The sequence below is a fragment of the Periplaneta americana genome, chromosome 11 (assembly GCF_040183065.1).
Source record: "Periplaneta americana isolate PAMFEO1 chromosome 11, P.americana_PAMFEO1_priV1, whole genome shotgun sequence".
In the NCBI taxonomy this organism is placed as follows: domain Eukaryota; kingdom Metazoa; phylum Arthropoda; class Insecta; order Blattodea; family Blattidae; genus Periplaneta; species Periplaneta americana.
Genome location: NC_091127.1, coordinates 16,150,824 through 16,173,662, shown reverse-complemented (window position 1 = coordinate 16,173,662; position 22,839 = coordinate 16,150,824). Strand labels below are relative to the sequence as shown.

The 22,839-nt window shown below is 34.4% G+C and overlaps 1 protein-coding gene across 9 annotated transcripts in view; it reads right to left on the bottom strand.

Moving 5' to 3' along the window:
• Positions 1 to 6,748: 6,748 nt before the first annotated feature.
• zyd (sodium/potassium/calcium exchanger zydeco) overlaps positions 6,749 to 22,839 on the bottom strand; it is a 163,564-nt gene continuing 147,473 nt past the window's right edge. For 8 of the 9 annotated variants that reach the window (XM_069839093.1, XM_069839089.1, XM_069839095.1 and 5 more), the window contains 6 exons: positions 21,543 to 21,690; positions 21,318 to 21,410; positions 14,169 to 14,333; positions 11,729 to 11,974; positions 9,763 to 9,864; positions 6,749 to 9,148 (listed from right to left, as the gene is read on the bottom strand). In XM_069839093.1, the coding sequence (XP_069695194.1) occupies positions 8,814 to 9,148; positions 9,763 to 9,864; positions 11,729 to 11,974; positions 14,169 to 14,333; positions 21,318 to 21,410; positions 21,543 to 21,690 (1,089 nt within the window). In that variant the 3' untranslated portion in view covers positions 6,749 to 8,813. The remainder of the gene's footprint in view (positions 9,149 to 9,762; positions 9,865 to 11,728; positions 11,975 to 14,168; positions 14,334 to 21,317; positions 21,411 to 21,542; positions 21,691 to 22,839) is intronic. The other variant, XM_069839090.1, reaches the window with a different exon arrangement.

Sequence of the window (22,839 nt, the reverse complement as noted above, 5' to 3'; positions counted from 1 at the left end):
TGCTGCCACTACCACCACCATGACTGCCGCCGCTGCTGCTGCCATCACCACCACCATATTCACTATTTCCACTTTTCAAATCTCACTAATTAGGTAGTTCAATTTTGAAGTTGAAATATGTGGTATTGTCTATTACAGTGCAGTACCTATTCCTATATATTCATTAACGTTATCAGATCAATGGGAAAAGAAAAGGAAAATAGCAAACTTTCAACAAAAGAATTAATTCAAGGCAGTGGGTGTAATTGTTGTGTAAAATGGGAACTTACGTCCATTTGTTGTCCTGGGAATATAATATAACAAATATAAACACGATAAACGTTTAAAATATCCTACTATCTTCGCAGCTCACCACATTCGAATTGTAACAAAAAGGAAAGGAATAATTGACATGGGTAACTTTAATTTCAACAACTTAAATTTACTGACAATTCAATATCGGTTTAAAACCTTGTGAATGCATAGCAGAAAAATGCAGAAAATATGTTTTAGTACTATTAAATTCACAATTCATTACTGTTTATTGTACTTTCGGAATTAACACCATCTTCCTTTTATTTCTTATGTATTAATTAATTGTTTCTTATTTTCCTTTTGGGTTATCTTAATATATCTTATACTTGTATAGATTCAGTTATGATTATTTCTACTATAACATTTTGAGTTTTTGAATGAATCCTATGCTATAATCACATAGTCTTAAATTAAACTGGCAGTACGTCTAACATTATTGACACATCATTCATAGTGAAATTACTTTACTTTGAAGATCAATTTGGAGACGGGTGCAAAAGTGTAAATGCAATATGTACATAAAGACATAGTCATTCTGTTTCTTACGCCTAAGAAGTGTTTGAAATGTACTAACAAGTAACTACAGTCTCAGAAGTCCAAGTTGTAATCAGTACACATGAGTTTGTCTGTTGGCAATTCAATTTTCAAGCAATCACCATTAAATTTCATTAAACATTTACTATAAAAACAGAAGGGGGTTGTGATAAAAATAGTAATATAAAATCTTAATATTTTTTCTAGCAAGGCATGGTGTTCCTTACCCAAAAACTGAATTATAAGCAAATTTAAGCAAAGTGAATTAAAGTTTTGCTAAACTATAGGGATTTAAAAATTAAATATTTGTTACAAATTGTATTGTGAACCACATTTAATGACATGATCAAAAATATGCACACATACACGGACCCATACGCCAACTCTGCTTCAAGCACTCAACACACATCCTAACAGTAACAGAAAAACTGTAACAGTTGTAAACAGAAAGTAAAAACAGCGAATATACAATAGCATGGAATTTCTCAACCAATTCTCAACACATTTGTAATTTCTCTGTCTGGTAAATATATACTCTCTCCATTTACGTTCAATCAACACGCCAACAATTCTTGACACTAAAATGTTTGTTAATCAATAATAAGAATTACTTAATTTAAACTATCTTATTCCTATTATTCCCATTTCTCTCATGAATCCTCTAACAGTAATGTATTTCATCATGAATAACATATATATTCATTACAGTACATTTTTATACATTTTACTAATTTTATTGAATGAATTTTATTAAACCACAATGATTCCTTTTTCAGTTCATTGTTCATTATTCTTCAAATCTTAAGAATGTTTTGTGTTTTTCATTACCCATATAAAAAAAAATTGTTTTTATGATAACCGATAATTTTTTCAATCTCTTCTGTTTCTTCTGTTTTCTACTTATATATATCAACTGAATTTATATATAAATACATTTTCTCTTGTCTGTAAAACTGAAAAATGCTTCGAATGATTTGAAAACAAATTAACAAAGTTTAAAATCTTAACTAAACAATTTGAGCTCATGAGGTACAGTTATATTAAATCAGAGCAAAATAATAATAATAATAATAATAATAATAATAATAATAATAATAATAATAATAATAATAATAATAATATAATAGTAATAATAGCAATAATAATAATAATAGTAATAATAATAATAATAATAGCAATAATAATAATAATAATAATAATAATAGCAATAATAATAATAATAATAATAATAATAATAATAATAATAATAATAATAATAATAATAATAATAATAATAATAATAATAACCACATGGCACACAAGCTTCTTATGTCCCTGTCAAAATTAAATTGCTGAAGTGGCCACAAAGTACACATACATTTCACAGTAAATCAATCTGTAAAAGTTTACGTATTTGACACAAACAATTGGATAAACCAAACATGGGGCAAACCAATTCTTTCAGCTATAGAATTAATATTAAGAAAAGCCATAACATGAACAAGGAATTTTTAAAGCACTTTCTTTTCTTGGATCTGAAATCAGTTATGATATAATATTTACTAAAATATAAGCAAATATAAGATCGAGGCCTACCAACAATAAAGTGGAATGATCAATAACATCTCCACACTACTTGAACACACGAAACAGGTCAAACGATCTAAACCAGAAAAGCTGATGATGATGATGATGATGATGATGATCACTTAATGGATCATAATATTGTTGAAGTAACTAGTCTGTTAGAATGTTTATGTGATATTTTCTAAACATGCAGATTTTTATGAAAAAAATGTAAATTTATGAGCAAATAATTATGTTGTTGTTGTTGTCTAGTGCCTTGCATTTGGCAATGAAGCCATTAGCAGTCGTGCTTTCCAATACTTTTGAACTGGCTTTCATGTAACTGTTTTCTTAACGGGCACCAGTTTTTACAATGTGGCAGTTACATCACCCGACGTAAACCCCCATTATGCAAGGGGGACCGCACCTGTCGTTGGTCAAATAATTATATAAATAAGCATTTGCTCAGGTTATGCACATATTTCAAATTATTTTTAAAATCACAATAAAAGACGAATTTATTAAAACAAAAAAAAAAGGTCACTTTTCTTTCTTTCGAGAAAAACACCGCAAATGTACAATAGTACGCATTAGACCTATAAACTATACACAGGATTTATATGAAAATGCATATTTCATCTACGTTTAGGACCTACATATGATATAAATAAAAAGCTCGGAATAAGTTTTAACTTCATTCCGTCTGTTAAGTTTTATTATGCATATCGTCGCTGCGCCTCCAAAATATGCTATGTGTTTTAAAAAGATTTTGCAGGAGAAAGAAAAAAGCATTGACACTTCTAATTTCCTTAATTTTCAAAGCTACTTTCGATATAATTTCAATCATTACAAGAAAAATGATGAAATTATACGAAAGTAACTTTGAAAATGAATAGAATTAAAAGTGAGAATGCTTTTTTCTTTCTCCTGCAAAATATTAAAAAAAAAAAAAAAAAAAAAAAACACAGCGGATTTTGAAGGCACAGCATCACAATATACGGTACCAGTAAGTTAATAATTGCATATATACGGTGTTGTTTGCATATTTTATAATTTCGGCATGCGTTTTTAAACCATAATAATTGATTTTTTATAGTACTGTTGCATATTTTATGATTTTGGCAAAAGTTTTAAAGCATAATTATACTTTTCTTTACAATTTTTTTTAAACTCTTACTAACAAGATAACCCCTAACGAGCCTCTTCTTCTGAGAATGTGACAACTTCAAGTGATGTTTAAATATTGGTGGGGAATCACAATCTCGTTAGCAAACGAAGTGAAGACAAACCATGAAACCCGTTTTGATTGTTTGTAGGGTTTAACAGAAAGCTAATCATTCCACTATTGCTTCACTTTGTGAACGATCCTATACAGGGCATTTCTAGTAACTTCCTTTACCCCCAGAACCAATTCTTACCTGCAGGAGTACAAGGATTAATGCTGCTTTATTTTATTTTCATAATTTCAGTGCAGTTAAAGGAGTTGTTTGCGGCTTAAATTCAAGTGATGCTCGTGAAACAATTCAGAGGATCTTGAATTTAATAAAGTAGCATTTCATAAATCTACCCCAGGTAATTCATAAACTAGAAAAGTGTGTTTATTCCTTCGTGATTCTGTATGAATCCTTGAGAAAGTGCAAAGTGAACTTAAATGTGCCTGTCTAATATATGCAAAAATATCGAGTGAAAATGTACAGTGGTTTACAAAAAAAATGCTCTTTGAAAAAATATCTGCAAGTTGATAGTGTAGAGAGCTTGCAGAGAAATTTCCTCCAGAACTTGTGCTTACAAATACTGTCCAATCACATCTGTAGGTATCGAGAGGTTCTTCTCTGCATAAAAATTCATATTAACAGATAAATGACATAAATTTAGTCCTAAACAATTGGAGAAAATCATCATTGTATAATGTAAATTAAAATACAGTCACCAGGAAGACATAATTATATGGAAGAACATTAAATGTGAGTAGGTCTAGAAATCACATAAATTTAGTGCATACTTGTAGCTTTTTTTAATACATATTTTCATAGTTATTGGGCATATTTAAAACATTTTGTCAGAATAAATGCAAGCATGTTTTGACCATTTATAACACATATAAATATGATGTCTACTTTTAATAGTGGTATTTACAACATGAAATACAATACAGTATTAATTTTCAGAGGGTTGCCTTACTTTCAGTTACCAGGTTATGGCAGACATAAAATTGAACATAGGGTAACCTTTAATAAATTTTAGCCACCTTATTACCTTAATGAGCTAACTACGGTACTGCTTACAGGTTTGTGATAATAACAAGTAACAGAAGAAAGATGAATGAGGGTTAATGTAACACTTTACTCGTGTCGTGATAGAGCTGACAGACAATATTATTTTGTTGTGAAATTGTAGAAAATGTGCTTAAAACAATAAATATATCCACAGTTTTCTCTTAATAATCAAGAACCTCAAAAAGTAATTTTTATGACACAAATTATGTGGGCTTTAGGTTAAGTCTTGGTATCTCGAGCAAAATCTGTTTAAAAATTAAGAAATGTATGTGCTATGAAAAGACTATAATGTTAAATAAAATTCTAATGTTATTCTTCTCCATCACATGCTTCAACCGACGAATTCAGTGGAGAAATTATTTATTAAGACATATAATAAATAACTGTTCTGCATTTATAAATACTTAATCATATTGAAATGCTAATAAAGAAATAATTATTACAGTAATTATTACCGTACCTAAAGTAAAAGCAAAACTAACTACATAAAATTCCGACATGAAAACAAACCTTATGTAAAGAGTAAATATTTCCAGAACGAAATTAGTATCAAACAGAAAGAAGGGTTATGACCTAAAGTGATTAACAGAATATGAGTTCGGAAAGCTACACCAACAAAATAGCTATCTTATAGCCAAATTCGAGACGATCTAAACAATATCAGTGAATTATACAGCACACACAAACATACAGACACTTTCATTCTTTACCATGAAAATATGATATAAAATTAATTTAGGTCGGCAGCAAGTAGGAACTTAACCTCTCTTCTCAGTTGCACTTTCACAAAAGAAACACACACTATGCAGAGAAGAAAATGACGATGTTCGAAAATAAACACAAGTACAACATATTGTGTTACTGAACACTCCAAAATTATCCGATAAGATTTATATTTCACTTAAGACTGAAGCTACATTTTGAAGCTTCTAATGTTTATTTATTCCTAGAATCTCGGAATTAAAATGAATTAAGGAGGTATTTTTTTTTCCAAATATCTTGTATATTTGTGAAACATACTCTCTAATCTTTCAAAGAATGTTCTCGAGAGCGACACTTCAATAAAATGTTTACAAAACATGTTGGAATATGAATAGAGATCATCATCTTTAATGGGGAAAATTCTACAGAGAAAAGCAAAGAGAGATCTAATAAGTCTATAATGAAAAGAAGAAAGATTTAAGATAGTATTCATCGTACTACACCTTGATTACACAACTTTTAACACTGTATCAATGAGGAATATAAAGTATATGTATATTACTTTATATTCCTCAGTATTCATCATTAGGAAATGATAAACAACTTTTACTAAATATGTACAAACGAATGGGACAAGAGTAAACAATGCAGTTTATATTGTGTACAAATTTAATTATGATAAAAAGAAAAAACAGTACCATAGTGCACAAATAATTAAACTTCAAAACGAGATATTGAATGCTATAAAGTTTCTAGGTTCCCAGAAAAGGTGATTACCAAGATGGATTTGTCACGAAACAAAGAGCGTATTCCGAATCTCACCGGTGAGCAATCCGATGGCATCACGGTGTTCCGAATTCCACCGATGACGTCATTGATGCTCCACCGGTGCCATCAACTTGCAGAGGTGGTGGCAGTCTCCATCAGCCGCCATCAGTGACTCTGATTGGTTCTTGTATAGGGCGGGAATTAGCAGACGAATGACATCGTGCACTGTTGTGTCATGGCGGTGTGTTCTGCTTTAGTTCTGCTGTGTTGTTTGTAATGAGCACAACGTAAAAACAATATGTTAATGGTTTATGAGCGAACATGTCAACGGACCCGTTATTACTACCGGTTCAAGAAATAAATTGTTTATGCTATCTTTTCTTTGAACGAGATGGGAGTACGAAAATTTCGCAAAATTTTGCTAGCGTAGTACAGACAACTTATACAGTCGCCATGACAGCCATCGATCCTTCCAGCAGTTTTATTCCTTATTTCGCTGCAACGTGACGTCATTGATGCCACCGGACTGGTGAGATTCGGAATACGCTGAAACTGTCAAGAAAGTAGATGGATGGACGCAGTGCCGATCACATCCTGTAGTTGGGTAGAGTGAAGATTAGTCTGCTAAGTAGGTAGAACCTCTTTTATTACACAACATATGCACATACATACATCACATACACATTCGCAAAACTACACCTAGAAAATAATTTCGTTTTAAAATTTTAAAATGTTGTTAAAACAATTCTCTCAAGTGTTCATTTCGAACATAATACGCATGACATTCATATCCCAATGCTCTGCAGAGTGCGTGAAAGTGCACAGATATCCGAGCCAGACGCTCACAACATGAGATTAAGATTCATTGCTCACCCTATGTCTTGCTAAGCGCACTTCATACAATGTAGAAGTACACAAGATATTTTCTTAATATATAATCTAAGGTCTCTAACTTCAGTTTTTAATATAATATTTTTTTTTTTAATTTGGTAGCACACAAAACCAAAGTACAGTCGCATACACAGATGGACTGTGTGTACAATCCTTGAGCTTGTTGTTGGAACTACCTGAACAGCCCAAGACCCTTCATTTCATGAGAAGGCAATTCTACAGTATGTTTCATTTAGGCCATTCCGCGTGTTACCAGGGGTTGTGGCATTCTGTCGGTCCTACTGAATATAAATTAAGTGACTATTATGAACTCTCTATGTGCCAGTTCTACCTAACAGTAGATTGCCTTCCATCTTTCAAAGCATATTTCATTTACTAGTAAATGGAACCAAAATATATATGTAGTTAATATATGTATACAAATCAGTGTGACTGCTCTATCTTTACTGGAACTGTATGTACTCACTTAAGTAAAGAAATGAACGATCTCCACACAGGACCACCAATAATACTAGCATGAGCGTTAATCCAACATCATCTGATTCACCCACATAATTTTAATCTGTAAAGAATATCGTTTTGATTGCATACTTTCATAGATACTCAATATACAACATTGCTACGAATATCTCTGACCTATCAATTTATCATAATGAATTGATATAATGAAGTAGATATTAGTGACCAATGAATAGCCTGGCTAACTGTGCAAATGTGGAAAAAAACTCGAGTTGGCACTATGAGCTGATATAAAATGAAATTAACTGGTGTCATGAATTTGAAGTAATAGTACTGTATACACAATGGTGTAAAAATGCAAATATTTCAACTCTTATCTTTGGTTACAAAAGAGAAAGAGGCACACTAACAAATGAATTCTTTGGAACGGATGTGATATCATATGTTGACAGTATGGGAATGTAAATTATAGCTCTTTATTTTGTCTTTTATTGAGTGCATTTCCATGTTTGTATATTAGGCTTCCTATCTTATATATAAGTAATAGTTAATTTTAACTAATAACAGAATGAAAAGTGTTATGGTATATTTTCTTCCACTTGGAAGTTGAAAAGTGGAATTGCTTTGCTACATTTTCTTCCAATAAGGGAGTTTATAAATGAAGAATAATATTTCACAAAGTTTTTAATTAAATTGTCAATGCTGTATGATGGACAACTGAAAAAGAGTTAAAGAGATCAATCATACAGCAATGTTTTCAAGAGATGGAGCACACTCTTAACAAATCTTAGCAGATATTGGTTATAATAATAGCAGCAGAGACTGTGATGACAAAGGTGATGGTGAGATGATAACCATGAAGAGGGTAATAAAAAAAATATGGCAATGATAATAATGTTAACGATATGGCGGCGATATTTCATTCCTAAACTTGCTTCAACATTGCCATGAGGCAAATGTAGCTGACATTTTCCAAAAAAATAGAGCAAAACATTTCTCAAAGATGGTTTTCTCCTGTAGCTGTGAAAAGATCTACTGCTCAAAGACAACTACACTGCTGTCTATGAATGTAAGTGCAATATTGGAACATGAGTATGTATGAATAAACGTTTCTTACTTAGAAATATTTCCAATTAAATTTTGATGATCCTTGCAGAAAGCATTGTACATCCACACTGTCGTTGCTGCTTACCACATGCTTTCCTGCGAGACATTTCTCATCGTCTGAAGGCTGTTGGTTTGTGTGCTGTTTCAGTGGGTTCGGACAGATGTGTCTTTGAGAGAGCCGACTGTCCTCTCGGGTCTCAGGTCGCAACACGTCACCACAACACATCTTTTCTACGCTCACCGCCCACATGTCGGCAGGTTCACCATGAAGAAGACGTTGAGTTCGATTAGTGACGCGAGCACGAGAAACATTCCATACATGAGCAAGCAAGCCTGCCCCACCTTGCGGTCCAATTGGAATTTGTTGCACGAGAAAGTGGCGTAGAGCAGGAGCAGCGTGGACAGGAGGGAGATGGCGCTGTACTCCAGCCCCCGCGAGTTGATCCCGACGAAATGTTGTCCTTCGGTGGTGGGCAGGAACGACGCCTTGATGAGCCAGGGCAGCCCCAGGCATAGCAGGATGTCGAAAGTGTTGGAACCGATCGAGTTGCTGATGCCCATGGAACCGTGGCCTGCACAGTAACAACACACACTTGAGCCTCCCTTTCCCTTCTTCTCTCTTCTCCCATTTCGTCTTTGTTTATCTTTCTCACTTTCCCCTTCTCTTCTCTACCTTCCTATCCTCTCCACATTTCTCTCCCCATTTCCATCGTCTCCTTCTCTTCCCCTCCTATATCTCTTCCTCCCTTTTCCCAACCTGTTTCTTTTCCTCTATTTTATTTCTTCCTTTTCTCCCCTTTTCATATTCTCTCCCTTTTTTTGTCTTTTCCCGTCCACACATTTTTTCCCTCCCTTTTCCTCTAACAGATTCTAGCTTCAGCTAACAGAATGCTCCGATACAAATAAGTTATATTGTTGTACCTGTATTCTGATTGGGGGTGAAAATGAGTGGTCATCATCTTCTTGTGATACTGTGTCACAAAATTTTTTTATAGAAAAGCCGAGAAACATCTGTTGTATAAAAAGATATAAGGTAAGTAGATTTTTTTTCTGCCTATCCAGTATTTACACCTCACCTTTGCCACTGCTCATCTCACTTTTCCTATTCCCTTCATTTTCATTTCTATCTCTCTTCTATTCCTCTCCCTTTTCTTCTCTTTCTCTCTCATTAATCTCCTTCACTCACCTTGCTTTGCTACAATCACACTAGACACTGCTTCCGGAACACTGGTTCCTGCAGCCAAAAATGTGATACCCATGACAGAGTCTGGAATCTTCAGAGTGTCACCTGTAACAACAAATCATATACATTTTTTGCCAAATTTCTCAGAACCTGGATGGTAGGTAGAAGAGACGAGTGAGGATTGGTTATGGGCGTATAAAACAGAAAAAAAGTTGTAATGGCATGTTTGATTATTTGTAATCTGGAATGAATATTTGAAAATTCCTGTCAGCCCAATAATGATTTAGCTTATATGAATGCCAAGCATACCTGCACTGGTACAGCTAGATGGAGGTCTAGCACCATCAAGCGACTACTGCTCTGGCCTAGCTCGTGAGGTCGATGAAGGCAACTCAGATTTCAAGGAGGTAAACAGTCGAGTCCAGATGGAATTAGCGTAATGGTTTTTTTTCGTACAAAGGGAAGTCTTCCATTTGTCTTCCAGTTTTCTTGTTCTTTATCATGAAATGTAAGCCCTTCACAGAAATTTTTGAAAGCAAAAACAATTCTGAAGCCATCGGGAATGTTTTAAAATTAAATTCTGGTTTATTTAATGACACTCGCAAATGCAGAGGTTATATCAGCATCGCCGGTGTGCCGGAATTTTGTTCCACAGGAGTTCTTTTACATGCCAGTAAATCTATTGACATGAGCCTGTCGCATTTAAACACAATTGTCATCAACCTCGGCCGGGATCGAATCCGTAACCTCGAGCACAGAAGGCCAGCGCTATACCAACTACACTACCAAGGGCGACTATGTTTTGAATTGATGTATAATTTAATATCATTAAAATACGTGAATTGGAAAAGCATCAGATAGAAACTGACCTATACGGACTCTGCTGTAAGTTTCACTGAGACACATTTTAATTAATCGAACTAGTTTCTTGGGAATACCAAATTCAATAAGAATATCATATAATACGTCCCTCTTAACCGAGTCATATGCCTTTTTGAAATCTATGAATAACTGATGTACTGTACCCTTATACTCCCATTTTTTCTCCATTATCTGTCGAATACAAAAAATCTGATCAATAGTCGATCTATTACGCTGAAAACTGCACTGATTATCCCCAATAATTTCATCTACGTATGGAGTTAATCTTCTCAAAAGAATATTGGACAAAATTTTGTACGACGTCAACAGAAGTGATATTCCTCGAAAGTTACCACAGTTGGTTTTGTCCCACTTTTTAAAAATAGGTACAATTATGGACTCCTTCCATTGTTCTGGTACAATTTCCTTTTCCCAAATAGCAACTACAAGTTTATAAATTTCGCTATATAATGCACTTCCACCCTCTTGTATTAATTCTGCTGGAATTTGATCGATACCTGGAGACTTATACTTTTTCAGATTTTCTATCGCAATTTCGACTTCTGAAAGCGTGGGTTCGGGTATAAATGGCTCAGCAGTTTGTATTTCAATTTCGTCCCGATCATTTCTATTTGGCCTATGTACATTTAGTAGTTGCGCAAAATAGTTTTTCCATCTGTTTAGGATTGATGGAGAGTCTGCAAGCAAGTCACCATTTTCATCCTTGATCACGTTTACCCTTGGCTGATATCCGTTCTTAAATTCCTTTATACCCTTATATAAATCTCGAATGTTTTTATTCTTACTATTTGTTTCTACCTCATTCAGTTTTTCCTTCAGGTAACCCCTCTTTTTATTCCTAAGTGTACGACTTGCTTCCCGTAGTGTCTCATCATTGGATAGAAAAATTTCTTGCAGGACACTAAGTGCAGTTTCTCCCGAAAAAGAAAACAGAAAATGAAGGAAACATAGGAAACAACAAAAAATAAAAAAATAAAGGAAAAAAAGAAATGTCACTAACTTTTAATTTCAGCTCTAAATTAACAGCATTATAGCCCAGACTTTCTCTTAAGCATGCGACCTTTCGCATCCCTATCCAGCAACTCACCAATGATTGTTATCATCCATGCAACAACATAGGACAGGCTTCCAATCCACACTATGCACATGAGGAAGGTGAGGGGGAACCAACGCTTGAACCGAGGCTTCTCACAGTCCGGTATGGTCACGAGGAACACGAGGTGGATAGGCCAGACCAGCAGCCAGGCAACCTGACGCCACCACTCCTGACCCTTCGGCCAGTGGAACATGGATGATGTCGACAGGATGCCCGACCCACCTGCAACAGAGCCATCTGCTTCACATAGAATGAGGAGTCAGACCTGCACATTAGATACAAATCATAGCCTACTTTCCTTCAAATGTCGACCTCAAAAAATAACCTCAATAGCTATCACGTATGTGAAGAATGCAAATGAACTTCAAGCATATAAGAACAAGAGAATCGAAACATAACTCACATTTGGTGGAATCAAATCAAACCGAATTGAAGCATGTTGCAGTGTAAAATGGATCATACAAAACTTTAGATGAGTCGGAGAGAGAAGAAATACATTTCCAAAAAAAAAATAAAAATAAAAAAATAAAAAAAAAAAAAAAAAAAAAAAAAAAGCAAATACTGGATTCATGATATTTTTACATGAAGAATTTTCCACTTAATTTCACTTTGTCCTGTGAGACGAAACAAAATTTCGTTCTATAGTGCTTCTTTTTATTTCAATTTTTACCTGATGTTTCTGTTAATTGACTTCCTTCGCTTCAAGCGTTATTACGGGAATTATTATTACAGTAGTACTTTTGCGTTTTTATCATACAACAGCGAATATTTCTGTACAAAATTTATCGATTTTCCTTCGTTCATATTATTGAATTGTAATTTTCTGTATAGTCTACGTACTATTTCAACAAAAAGTTTCAGTAAATAAATTACGCTACAAAAATGGATATGGCTCATTTGTTTTTCCACGAAGTCTTCACGAGAACATACGATCATACCCGAAACAAGAAATTGTGTTCTGGCAGTGGAATAATATTCTACCTCACGAATTCTAATCAATTTGATTCGGTTCGATTCGACGCACGGCTTTCTACTATCTTTGATTTAAATTCATAGTCAAGATAAATTCTGTTCAATTCGATTCCACTAAGTGGGAGCGGGCCCTGAGAATTTAAATAAATAGTGGAACTAAGAAAGTGATCCCTCAAAGAAAACTATATTTATTAAGTAGAAATATACTTATTTTCAATCAAAGCAATATAATATATCACACTAATAATCTGAAATTTACCTGAAGACAAAAATACATTCAGTCTTCAAAATACTATGAATCTTTAAATCTTCTTTTCAATTCAGTAACAGTGCAGACAAAGATAGTAGTGATGGTATTGACAATTGAAGGATAGAAGGGAAAAACCATCATTGTCACAATTCTGTTAAGAGCGATGTTATTATCTAATTCAATAATTGCTTTGAAAGAAGACCATCAGAAATTAAACTCTTTTACTTCCTGCAAAAATAAAATAATTGCACCCTAATAATGAAAGCTTTGCCTTTAATTCGCCTAAAATGATCTCCTAATTATTGGGGAAAGACCATCGTAATACAAAAGGGCCTTATAAAAAGGATTTATTATTATCATTGTCACTCAATTGTACCTGCACCGATTTCAGATTTCTGATAATCCTACTTGTCTGTGGTGTAATAATCATGATGAAGATCTGGAACACATTCTTCTATACTGTCCATCCATAAACCACAAAAGAAGTAAATTAAAATCATCAGTACCAGTTGCAGAAGACACAGCCCTGCAGTATATATTGACTACACCCCAACTCTGGCTACTAGCAACAGGCATCTATAATCAACACCGATCAAAATACCCCTCATTTCTCGTGAAAAACAACTGAATAGACTACAGTGGACTATAGTGGACTTTATGTTGTCAGCAAACAACTGGATACATTAAGAAGATTGATTGACTATCATAATATTCAGGGAATAAGGCCTAACGTAGTACATTGTATCTTCTTTTCCCATATAAAACCATTTTTCAGTATTTACTTTTTGGACTGAGATATCAGGGTTTATGTAACGCCTAATTTTTAAAATGCTTCTCCTGAAAATGGACACAGTCATTTTAAAATGTGACGGTCTTCTTCCAAGGCGATGATATTACTACAAACTTTAGCGTTGTTCTTGTCAAGACAGATAAAGGGGAATTATCACCATGGATACACACATCTTTTCCTTCATTTTCAGTAGGAACAGTTGTAAATTTTGCAGTAATGTTCTGAATTTTAATAGTAATCACAGTGAAGGTTGATTATGATTAAGATGTCTGTGTTGAGGTGGTGGTGGTGACACAGATGGCAGCATCGGTGATAGTAGTAGCAGCTGTGGCAGTAGTGTTAGTAGTGGCTGTGATAGTACAGATGTGAAATCTTCCAGCTATTTTTTCAATCATATGAACAGTTAATTTTTCACTTACTGTCTGAATCCTGCTGAATAGGTGTGGTAACTTGAGTTGAGTCTACGATCAATGGTGAGGCTCCTTTCACACTGCCATTCTGCTGCTGCTGCTGTTGTTGTTGCTGTTGTGACGTCACATCCTCGCTGTTTTGCTGTTGCAATGGCAACTGCACCTCACCAGCCTCTGGCGACCACCCAACCAGATGAACAGACACACATGAGCTATCACTGGAAGCTTTGCATTATAAGATATACTTGCTATATCTTTAATTTCAAGTCTTGAATGAAAGGAAATGAAATGTTTCAGGACTTTTTACATTGATTTTATTTGTTTATTGTATTTAAATAATAACATAATTATGGGGAACTAACAAAAATGTATCCGTGAGGAGTTTTCAGCTAAAAAACAGACATTTAATTTTTTATATAACGTATATAAGATATATTTTTTTCAAATTCTTGCTACTTCAACTTGTTTCAACATTAGTTAAAGGAACATTAAATTTATTTCGTTAAAATATATTTCTTTATACATAAAGACCAAGTTGTACAATACGCAATGAACTGGGATAAACTCTCTGTAACAAACAACACCTCCCAGATTATCAAAAACTAGACAAAGGAAAAGCAACAACTACAATGTTAATGTTTTAGTGTATTGAGAAGGAACAAGAAGAATGGAACAAGCTATCTTAGCCTAGGGAATAGTATTAAATAACAGCAAACATATTACTCCTGGTACCTCAACTACTATTGTATTAAATCGTGTACCGGTATCTGTATACAACTTAAAGGGACCTACAATTTGGACAATATGTTCAACATTTGCATTTACATATCACATTTTGTATTTACAGTGTACAGTGGTTATAGTTGAGTTGTCCACAATATTTCACTCCTACTGTAACCCACACATCACTGTTACCCAAAGGAGACAAGAAAAACATAATAAACATCCATTTTGAATCTTGCGTACACCACTTTTAACACTTGAATATAAATAATTGATGAACTAGTGGACTTACTCGTGTTAAATATGTAATATTTTTCCGGCTTACAGCTGTTTCAGTGCATCATGCACCATCATCAGAGCCTACTAGATCTCGGCGTCATCTCGAACTTCTCTGCCTGTTAGGAGGGTGTGTTTTATTGTTGGAATGTGTTGGATTGTGTAGTCGAATAGTGTGTGTGTACTGAAATTGATCTGTGTGTTGAGGATTTGATCGGGGTGTGTTTTAGTGTGTTTGTATATTTCGTATTGTTCTAGTGTGTTGAGTTTTTGGTTCTTGGGTTGTGTGTGTAGGATTCCCATGTCCGTATTTATGTTATTGTATGTATGGTTGGCATTGGTTATGTGATCGGCGTATGTAGATGTATTGTGTCCTCTGGTTATAGCTTTAATCTGTTCTTTGTAGCGAGTTTGGAATGATCTGCCTGTCTGTCCTATGTAGAACTTGTCGCAACTATTACATGTGAGTTTGTATACACCTGTGTGGTCGTATTTATTTGTTTGTGTTTTTTGTGTGTTGAGATGTCTTTGTAGTGTGTTTTCTGTTGTGTATGTTCTGTAACATATGAAAACAAAAGCACACATAAGATCGCATCTTCATTCAGAAAACAGAAATACAACATAACATACACAACAGAAAACACACTACAAAGACATTTCAACACACAAAAAACACAAACAAATAAATACGACCACACAGGTGTATACAAACTCACATGTAATAGTTGCGACAAGTTCTACATAGGACAGACAGGCAGATCATTCCAAACTCGCTACAAAGAACACATTAAAGCTATAACCAGAGGAACACAATACATCTACATACGCCGATCACATAACCAATGCCAACCATACATACAATAACATAAATACGGACATGGAAATCCTACACACACAACCCAAGAACCAAAAACTCAACACACTAGAACAATACGAAATATACAAACACACTAAAACACACCCCGATCAAATCCTCAACACACAGATCAATTTCAGTACACACACACTATTCGACTACACAATCCAACACATTCCAACAATAAAACACACCCTCCTAACAGGCAGAGAAGTTCGAGATGACGCCGAGATCTAGTAGGCTCTGATGATGGTGTGTGATGCACTGAAACAGCTGTAAGCCGGAAAAATATCACATATTTAACACGAGTAAGTCCACTAGTTCATCAATTATTAGTAAACATCCCTAACCTCACAACCAAATACGTGTTCATTAAATTGCGTAGGTCCTGTAAGTAATGTTACACTCCTTCCTTTGTGGTTTTTGCGTTAGGTTTACATTCAAAGTAGAGCTACATATCTGTTTTATTTCCAGTTTTCTTTTGAACTTCTATAAGTAGAAGAATTTTCCAGTAAACTATACACCAAATTCATGATAGTTCGGAACAACAAACAAATACTGCTGAGCAGTTAAATCCACGCTGTGCTAACATTTTAGCAGCATGCAAAATGACAACTGGCAATGCTACGTCACCCACGGCTCATGCATGTGCACAATGCATGTTAAACATGGCAAAGGCAAACATGGAAAAGTTAAACATGGCAACAGTAACAATGACAATAGTAATCATGGCAGCAGCATGGAAATGGTATCAATGGCAACAGTAACCACAGCAATGGTGACCATGACAGCAGTAACCATGGCAACAGTAATTGTGACAATGGTGACCATGGCAACAGTAACCATGGCAACAGTAATTGTGACAATGGTGACCATGGCAACAGTAACCATGACAGCAGTAACCATAGCAATAGTAAAGGCTGGTTCATAATAAACCGGAAACGAGAATCGGAACGAAAACGAAAACGGTAAAATTGTTAAAATGTGTACATTTAAATGTGAGCATTCACAATTAACGAAAAGCTTGCCAGAGCCCGGGATCAGGAATGGAGAGTTGGCCAAGTTTCAACTTTGGCATTCACATTTCCGATCACAGCCCACTAGATTCATTCTATTGCCATCTAAAAGCTATTTTGTCGTCGTATATTTTGTAGCAAGAAGACCGTGACATAACCTATGCATTATTTTGTTCTGTGCTGTGCATCATGGAGCAAGTTTTCTTTGATGAGATTCTAATATTGAGTGTTGATGAAAATCCTCACGTTTGCGATAAGCGACATGCCTCATATAAGGATGAGAAAATGAAGGAGAATACTTGGCTTTCAATAGCTGCATCTTTGAACACCGATCGGAAGCGAATCATATTTTATTACTGTATTGGTTGTATTACACACTACATATTCATGATTCAATTCAATAACTACTGTTGTGTTCATTTTTGTTCTATTATAAATGTTTCTTTTCTAATTATTTTACGTTATGGTTGACTTAAAATAGGTTGTGATAATAAAGATGCATGGGCATATTTATAGTACCGTATCTAATGAAATGTTTCAGTTGAAATTTTGAAGTTGGTTAACCTGTGTTTATGTTGGCTGCCTTGTACTCATGAGAGAACGCCATTGGTCAATTATACACAAATAACATCAGAATGCGTAATATCGACTTTACATATCGTTATTGACATACATATCGATATGCATAGTCGTCTACGTTCTCGGTTTATTGTGAATCAAAAATTTTCATATTCACGTTCTCTGCTTCTAGTTTTCACTCTGGTTCTCGTACCCAGTTTATTGTGAACCAGCCTTAATCATAGCAACAGAAACTGTGACAATGGTAACCATGGCAAAAGTAACCATGGTATTGGAAAACATGGCAGCTGTAACCATGGGAATGGTAACTGTAACAACAGTAAACATGGCAACAGTAAGTATAGCAACAGTAACCATTACCATGGGTACTGTGGCAACAATTAACATGACACTGGTTACCGGTACCATGGCAATGGTAACCATTACAATGGCTACTATAAAAATGATTACCTGGTCAATTCTCTGAATACCATTCTAGCATATTTATAACTGATGAGTATACGACAAGTTACAGGGATAAAGATCATTTTCCACATTTCGATAGGATAATTATTAAAAAATCAAACCATTTAAAGACAAAAGGCAATCCCAAACTAAACAACCCATTTAAAGACAAAAGGCAATCCCAAACTAAAGGGTACCGTGATAGAAAAAGATCTAAACATCAATGTGAAATCAAGAGCATCTTGAAACAAGGAACAGGATAGATTGAAGCTGTACCTAAGATGTTGAATTAATGAAACTAAAATCACGCACTTTGAAAGAGAAAAAGAAATCTTCTCATTTGTACTAAATAAACAATATGCTATAGCTTCTCAAAACATAAAAAGCAGCCATATTCCATGAGAGAAGGACAATCAATGGGGATCTCTGGTATTGACTCCTATGCCTAGAATTAGGCAAATCAATTGAAGATGTAAACATATAAAGACATAAAAATTGTTCTGTTTATGCTCTAAACCAGTCATTTTCAACCGGTGTGCTGCAAATGATCTCCTGGTGTGCCGCAAGAAAATGAAATCAGTAAAGGTTGTCGTAGCAAAAATTGGAAAAATTAAGGTGAAAAGAGTAGTAAAAATATAGTCCACAAGAGTCAACTTTCAGTGAACACGGCAGAAGTCAACAATCAGTAAACACTGTGTAGGTGCCTGAGCAGCAGAGGAGATGAGAGAATGACTAACGTGTAGCCAGATCAGTGAAGTTAGCATACCAACCTTAAAAAATATCGTATTCTGTTTGTAAAAAAAAAAAAAAAATATCGTACATTAAATATCTCGGCAGAACATGTAATAATATTGTATGTTTTCATATTTTCTGAATAAAAAATTTAAAAACTTGCATAATACCATTATTATCACACTAATATAATATTGCATTGTAATATTTTTCTGTCATTAATTTTTTAATTTCCATCATCAACTTTAAATAAAAACAAACAAAAAAAACCTGTGTTATTTCTATTTGTGAATAATGTGTATTTTGTTTTTGTGCTTCTCAACCCTTTTCCCCCCCATGCATCCTTTCACCATTCATCTTCATACTGACATTCCCCCCTATGTTGACTAAAAATAATGCATATAAAACTGAAAATATTTTTTATTCATACATTAATGCATATAAATTTATCTCATTTATAGTCTTTATTCCCTCCTAAATTCCTCAAAATTCTCCCCTGGTTGGAGACCACTGGTTTAGATTATGTAAGTGTGCTGCAGGACTTTAAATTACACCTTTGTCAAATGTTGAAAAAGTTTGAAAAACGCTGCTCTAAACAATCTTCTGAAGATTATAGAATATTTGGTAAATTTTACTGGCAGATATTAAACACAGAACATCCTTCTACTCTTCATCTTTCACCGTCTCTGCAGCTCATCTCTGGAACTCTCTACCACAACATGTCAGAGACTGTCGGACATTGTCTAGTTTCAAAAATAAATTAAAATTGCACTTTTTCAACTCAGATTCCTTTCAGTTATAAGCCTTTTTCTCTGCGATAGTTTTGTAAAAATTATAGGCTATATATTTCTTTTCCTTTCTTTCCCCTTTTTGTTCCTTTTATCAACTGACGAATTTATTATCATAGCCTTTTATTGTGAATTTTATTTAATTTTATTTCTTTTTTGTTTTTTTCTTTTTTATTATTATTTTATTACATTCCATTTTGATATATTCTTCCTTACGTTTTTCCATATTAACCATGTGTGCTAAATGAGTTGCTTTTGCTATATTCCAATGTATTTTACTTGCTTTTTTTTCTATTATGGTATTATTTTCATGTTGTTTAGTGTCGATTTTATTATGCTATTATTATTTCTCTTTGTAACATGTTAGTATTCTGTTCTGTAACTTTTTTGTTAAATTTTAACTGCTTGAATACTTTGTGACCTGGTAGAGTGTAAAAGAAGGCCCTATGGCCTTAACTCTGCCAGTATAAATAAAGAATTATTATTATTATTATTATTATTATTATTATTATTATTAACATGCATTTAATAGGATATAAATCATTGCTGGCAAAAGTCTTTTTATACATCTGTGGCCGGGAGGAAAAAGGTCTTAAGTAAAAATTTTATACTTTTCAGGAGAGCAGTAGGAAGATTGAAATTGGTGTCAATTATAGAGGTTTTTTAATTAAGAGGTTTTTCCTGGATATTATTTGTTTATATTTCTTCTAAAATAGGTAATGTTGCTCATTTAACAATTTTCTTGATTATTTCCAAAAATAGCCGCACTTAAGCCCTTTGAGATTAGAACCCAAACGAGTAGAAGAGACTATTTAAACATAAGACCTTTTTCATGTCTACATAAATGAGAAATGTAAATTATTAGGAATGCAAAATGGATCTTTAACAATTATAGGACTGTTTACCTGGTGCTTAAAGTTTTAAAAGGAAAGGGCATCAGAATGTGATAAAATGGCTAAAATACAAGTTAGATCTTTTTAAGAGGGAAGCATGGAAAGTAAACATGTGATGGTTTGTAAGGAATAAAGTATTAAATATTCTTAAGTCCTTTATTCTGTGTGTGCTCGATTCAAAAAGTACTTAGGACATTCGGTAATGCTCTATAAATCCAGTCAGGAGTCTTATTTGACTTTAGCAGTTTTACCAGAGTGTAGAGAATTGTTTCCACTTTCACAATATAATAAAAATCTCATTTTCACCAAAAAAATTGACTTAAGATCTTTTGATGAAAGAGTAATGGAACAGAGAAAAATTCTCTCCGGCGCTGGGATTTGAACCCGGGTTTTCAGCTCTACGTGCTGACGCTTTATCCACTAAGCCACACCGGATTCCACCCCGGCGTCGGAAGAATCATCTCAGTTTTAAGTTGCAACTCTTGGGTTCCCTCTAGTGGCCGCCCTCTGCACTACGTCATAGATATCTATGAACCTAGGACCGAAGTCCACACATGTGCTGAGGTGCACTCGTTATGAGTGACTAGTTGGCCGGGATCCGACGGAATAAGCGCCGTCTTAAGATCTTTTCCCTCCCGGCCACAGATACCTAGTTAAAATGACCAGTAGAACAATTATTCTGGTTCTACAGTAATACAAGTCTGTAATAAACTGCTAATGTCTGTTACGGTACTTGATTATCTATAAAAGTACCTGAAGCATGATGAATCCCCGTTATTTGTTCATTCAAATAAAAAATCAGGTTCACTACAAAATGAAATTAACTTAGTTCAGGCAGGCACTGTACTTACCAACAGAACTAGGATCCGCTGATGGCTTCCTGTTGGCTCCTTCCCTGAGCTGACCCCGAGCACACCTCTGGATTTGTTTGTCCCAGTACATCACTGCATACAAAATAGTTAAAAATATATTGCACTAAAATCTTTGCCATTTTGTTTAAACTAGACTACATATAGATAATTCATATAGAAAATAATTTAAATTTTGGTATATGTCAGATTTTTAAGCTGCACTACCTCCCGTGTAGACGATATAGAGCAGAACGAGGGTGAGGGCCTCGTACCACTCTACCCTCTCATCATGGATGATGCAGATCATGAGGGACACTGTTACCCCATATGCCAGGCAGTCCCTCGTCAGAGGCCACCAGTCCAGGGGCACAACCTGCAACACAGTCACGAAATATTTCTTATTTGGGTCTATATTAAGTGATTTCACTTAAATATATTTTTTGAATAACAGTTTCTAAATAATCAATCTTCTTAATGTATCCAGTTGTTTGCTGACAACATAAAGTCCACTATAGTCCACTGTAGTCTATTCAGTTGTTGTTTTTCATGAGAAATGAGGGGTATTTTGATCGGTGTTCATTATAGATGCCTGTTGCTAGTAGCCAGAGTTGGGGTGTAGTCAATATATACTGCAGGGCTGTGTCTTCTGCAACCGGTACTGTACTGATGATTTTAATTTACTTCTTTTGTGGTTTATGGATGGACAGTATAGAAGAATGTGTTCCAGATCTTCATCATGATTATTACACCACAGACAAGTAGGATTATCGGAAATGTGAAATCGGTGTAGGTACAATTGAGTGACAATGTGACCTGTTCTGGCTCTTGTTAAAAATGTTTGAACATGTCTGGGCAAGTTTTTGTACATTTCCAGGTCATTTGGTTTCTTTTGGTATGGGCTGTAAAGTTTTTTATTTGTCAGAAGAGAGCCAATTATTATTGATCCATAGGTTTATAAAATGAGATTTTACTGAAGCAAAAGCACTGGATAGAGATATCACTTGAAGAGGTCTTGGTTGCAAATATGTTGCCTGTTTTGCAATATTATCGACTTTCTCATTTAGAGGTATACCACAATGACTAGGTATCCATTGAAATGTTATTTCCTTTTGGAGTTCTTTTAGTTTACTTAGTTGTTTCTGAAGTGGAATAATTCTATGTGCGTATAGGTTTGGTACATATTTAATTATATTAACTATAGCCCCCTTGGAGTCGGTAAGTATGCAAATAGATTTTTCAGAAATTTGAGTAACACACTGAAGAGCAGCATCAATAGCCAGCAATTCAGTGTCAAGACTGGAGGAGGATGAACGTGGTATGAAATAACTTTCTTGATATTTTGGAATATAATACCCTGCTCCTGATGTCCCATTATTAGGATTTAGAGATCCATCTGTATAAATTTGAAGGTGATCCTTATATTTGCTGCAGAGTAGTTCCATGGCATCTAACTTAAGAATGTATGGAGGATCATTTTTGGAATGATTTCCTGGAATTTGTATGCTATGTTCTGGAATAAGAA